General features: G+C 40.2%; 1 protein-coding gene across 1 annotated transcript; it reads left to right on the plus strand.

Moving 5' to 3' along the window:
* Nucleotides 1–1,141: 1,141 nt before the first annotated feature.
* On the plus strand, nucleotides 1,142–3,671 carry nccrp1 (P1, F-box associated domain containing). Its single transcript, XM_047043121.1, has 6 exons — nucleotides 1,142–1,390; nucleotides 1,901–1,981; nucleotides 2,112–2,208; nucleotides 2,297–2,389; nucleotides 2,803–2,941; nucleotides 3,143–3,671. Exons 1-6 carry the CDS (start codon nucleotides 1,249–1,251, stop codon nucleotides 3,275–3,277), a joined length of 687 nt encoding a protein of 228 aa, XP_046899077.1. The 5' UTR covers nucleotides 1,142–1,248; the 3' UTR covers nucleotides 3,278–3,671.
* The last annotated feature ends 235 nt before the right edge of the window (nucleotides 3,672–3,906 follow it).

A 3,906-nucleotide genomic window follows, 5' to 3' on the forward strand; every position in this document is an offset into this window, starting at 1 on the left:
CGACCTCCCTCAAAAGCCTATTTAAGCAGTCGTCATCATCATCATGCAGCAGATAGAATACCAAAACGGAGAAAACTACACATATAATTAGAGTCATACACTGGCTACATCAGTTTAAAGTAGGCCTTGTGCACAAATAACTCAAGGGCTCAGGACCAATGTAGGCCTAAATGTCAGCTTCTAGAATATAAGTGTGCTTAGATCATCAGAGTCAGGCCTTTTTGTGCTGCCGCCACAAACTGTAGTTCCAAACAGGGTGAGGCAGTATATACCACTGCTGGAACAAATTCCCAGAATCAATCACATCCCCTACTGTTACTGAAGTCTCTGAAAACGCACCTGTTCAGCCTATTAATTTGATTACAATGTGGATGAAATGGTCTATACAAAGAAATTTGCTTTGCCTTTCCTGATTGTCTACATTGCACGGTGAAACACGTTTTTCCAACTGGAGGGAGGGTCCTTTTCTAGGAATTCTATTGTTTTTGGTTCAAAGCTATTATAGAACAGGCTTATCATGAAAATATAATCGGTATTATTAACAGTTAAATGTGTAGTTTGTGAAAAGCACAAAATAATTGTGGATGACAAACCTTCCAATGCACAAACTAAGTTGATTCCAGCAGGCTAGAGTGTTACAGGATCTATGTTAGTGTAGCCTACTGTACTTCAAACACAGACGAAGTACTGTTTGTGCTTTTAGGGTTGTGGTCATTTGAAATGTCCTTTTGAGGTTTTTCCACAAACTGCACATTTAACTGTTAAAAATATCCATTGTATTTTCATGAAAGCTAAAATATATTTGGATGTGTAGGTATAACCAACTTACCATACAAAAGAATAACTTAACATAACGTTGTTAGGCTATTTTTAACTTTTTGCTCTAATTGAAGGCGACTTCATTTTATGTATATTTGATGTGGTAAAGCTTATATTATGTACAATTATTCCCAATACAACAATTCTGGCTGTTTTTGCACAACACCCAATCAACTTGTGTCTTTATCTACATGGAAGCCATTTTTTATTGTAATTTCATTTTATATGCTATATTTAGATGTAGCTATATATTTTTAATAAGGTAATTGCAGGCATCTGGTAGTCAAGGCATCAGTGTCAATATTGCAACATTATCTGGGTGGGGCGGTGATCGGACTTTCATGAGGGTGGGACATGCAATGATAAAAAGCTGTCTTTAGCACTTCCTGGTCCACTTTAGAAACACGCCATCAACGCAGCGGCTACATTATGTCCGACAATGAATGGAAAAGAAGATGTCAGAACGAGTGGAACATCACAGGCATATCTATGCCCGACTCCGTGGACTGGAAGTTCGTCTATGAAGCGAAACCACTCGGCAGAAATTTGTTGAAGAACCCGGCGCCTCACGGTAGTTGATACGTCACTCCCTTCTGTATTATGGCGATCCACCGTAGTGGAAGCGAAAGAATAAATGGAAGGACAGATTTATGGAGAGGTATCAGGCTGATGACGGTGGCAACCAGCCAAATATAATTCAGATCAATTGCAGTTGTAACGCTGGTTGTTGTGAACTTGCACACTGGGGGAAGTTAAATTGTTGCCACATAGCCTAGTCACAGTTATTAGCTTAACACAATCAGAGCAAAGTTACGACATTCATATTATGACAGTTGCGGGGATCTGAAGTTGAAATTCTTGCGCAAAACGTACTTTCACAGTATCCTAAACCTAACATTGGCGTTTCACAGTACTCATTACTACCACTAGGTTTACAACTCTATCCTATATAGCCTACATAGAAGAATGAGACAATTCACAGAAACGTTATCAATTCCTTTTATCTACTGTGCCTTTACAATGTGTAGGGTACAGGTTAAAGTACACTACACATTGTAAACTATAGATTTTCCCCACCCAGGCGTGACTCATGACAGCCCGCCTCCTGAGCCTGAACTGACAGGAGTGCCCAGAGATGAACCTCCTCGTTCAGAGCCAGAAGGTGAGTCAGCAGGCTTCGTTTTGCATTCAAATAATCAACAAAGAGTGTTAATGGAAGTTTTGAACATTTGACAGTGACACACTTTGATTTACGCTGAATGGCATTTGTGGTCCATCCATTATGACACTAGGTGACTACACTGGCTGGACCACCAGCGTAGAGGACCTTCCCTATGACACCAGTGGCATACCGCCAGGGGTTGTCGTCTGTTACATGCCTCAGTTCAGGTGAGTAACGCTCAGCTACTATCGTAAATCAAATGAGCCACCCATCTCAGTCTATTTTTCACAGTGGTCTTGGTATGCCTGTCCACAGTTGGTTTACCCTGGAGCAGAAAATTGACCTGAAGGCTGAAGGACTGTGGGATGAGCTGTTGGATGACCAGCCTGACATCCTTATACAAGACCGGTGGGTTAGACAGGCAGCTATAAAGTGTAGATAAATACCCAAACCTCTTGACTTAATTACACCCTTGTGGTTAATAATCATGCACAGCCACACCCATCAACCTGGTCTCGTTTGCCAGTACTATTTGCTATGGTGTAATGTATGGTCTATTACTTGGTGGTAAATCCAGGCAAAAATATGAAGGGCTAAGGCTGAAATGGGGTTGCTTAGTTACACACATATGAAGCCTTTATGAAGTTGGGTTTCGCCATGCTGAAGATGCACATTTTAAAACATTCATAGCCTCGTTAAATTGGCATTACAGGTCTGCAAGAGTTCAAAAACAAATCATTTAAAAAAAGACTTGAGTTCTTATTTCACTTCTTGACAAAACCACAAAATCTTGAGTTTTTTCCACTTATTTGATCTTGTAGGTATGAAGAAAGTCAGCTGCACGAGTCCATCTACCAGCTGCATGTGAAGTTGCTGGGAGGAGATGGTCAGACTGTTATCTCAGAACACACAGTCAGCCCCACAGAAGACCTCAGCACCTACTCTCACACCTGGAAAGAAGTATGCTTTAGTAGTATTGTGTCACACTGACGTTACATCTTTTGGTTGTGTCGTTCAGCCCATTTGTCCATTTGTATTGTGTGTTGTGTTTTGCTGATGTTACATGTTCTTAACTGTCCGCACCACCTTTGGATTCATCACATTGTGTTCATTGTTGTTGTTGTTGTTTATATTTTCTACCTGTTTTCTGTGCCTGTTTAGGTGTCGCACGTCTTTTCAGGGTATGGAAAGGGGGTGAGGTTTGTCCACTTCCTGCACAGACTGAAGAATAAATACATGGTGGAGTTCTTCCCTACCTTGGTCACAGGCAGCTCTGTCATCGTCAAGCCGACCTAATCCAGCAGAGACTGACTGTCTAATTAAAGTATACACTGTCAAGTTTGTACTGATTGTCAGCTATCATCAAGCCTACCTAATCCAGCAGAGACTGACTGTCTAATTAAAGTATACACTGTCAAGTTTGTACTGATTGTCAGCTATCATCAAGCTTACCTAATCCAGCAGAGACTGACTGTCTAATTAAAGTAGACACTGTCAAATTTGTACTGATTGTCAGCTATCATCAAGCCTACCTAATCCAGCAGAGACTGACTGTCTAATTAAAGTAGACACTGTCAAGTTTGTACTGATTATCAGCGAGGGTGGAAACATGTCTTTTTAATTTGCAATATCATTTCTTGTCATTTTACTACTGAATGAATGTTTGAAAATAAAGGACAAATGCTGCACATATGTTTTTATTCTGTAGACTTTATTGTTACCGGCAATGCCCAAAAGCAAAGTTGCCGAAGGTAGTCATATTTTATTACCACCAACAGAGGGGGTTAAAGCAGTCACATTAACTGATATCTTTGATTACTCTAATATAAATAGACTAGTATCATTCACTCAATAAACAGCATTTATTGCTTCTAGTTGACAAGGCTGGGAAGTTATACAATTGATATCACATGAAACACTCAGCA

This window comes from Hypomesus transpacificus, chromosome 20 (genome assembly GCF_021917145.1).
Source record: "Hypomesus transpacificus isolate Combined female chromosome 20, fHypTra1, whole genome shotgun sequence".
NCBI classification, from domain to species: domain Eukaryota; kingdom Metazoa; phylum Chordata; class Actinopteri; order Osmeriformes; family Osmeridae; genus Hypomesus; species Hypomesus transpacificus.

Coding starts and splice junctions, on each gene's coding strand:
- nccrp1 (XM_047043121.1), top strand. CDS start 1,249: ATGTCCGACAATGAATGGAAAAGAAGATGTCAGAACGAGTGGAACATC. Junction 1,391..1,900: donor GAAGAACCCGGCGCCTCACG/GTAGTTGATACG, acceptor TTCCCCACCCAG/GCGTGACTCATGACAGCCCG. Junction 1,982..2,111: donor TCCTCGTTCAGAGCCAGAAG/GTGAGTCAGCAG, acceptor TTATGACACTAG/GTGACTACACTGGCTGGACC.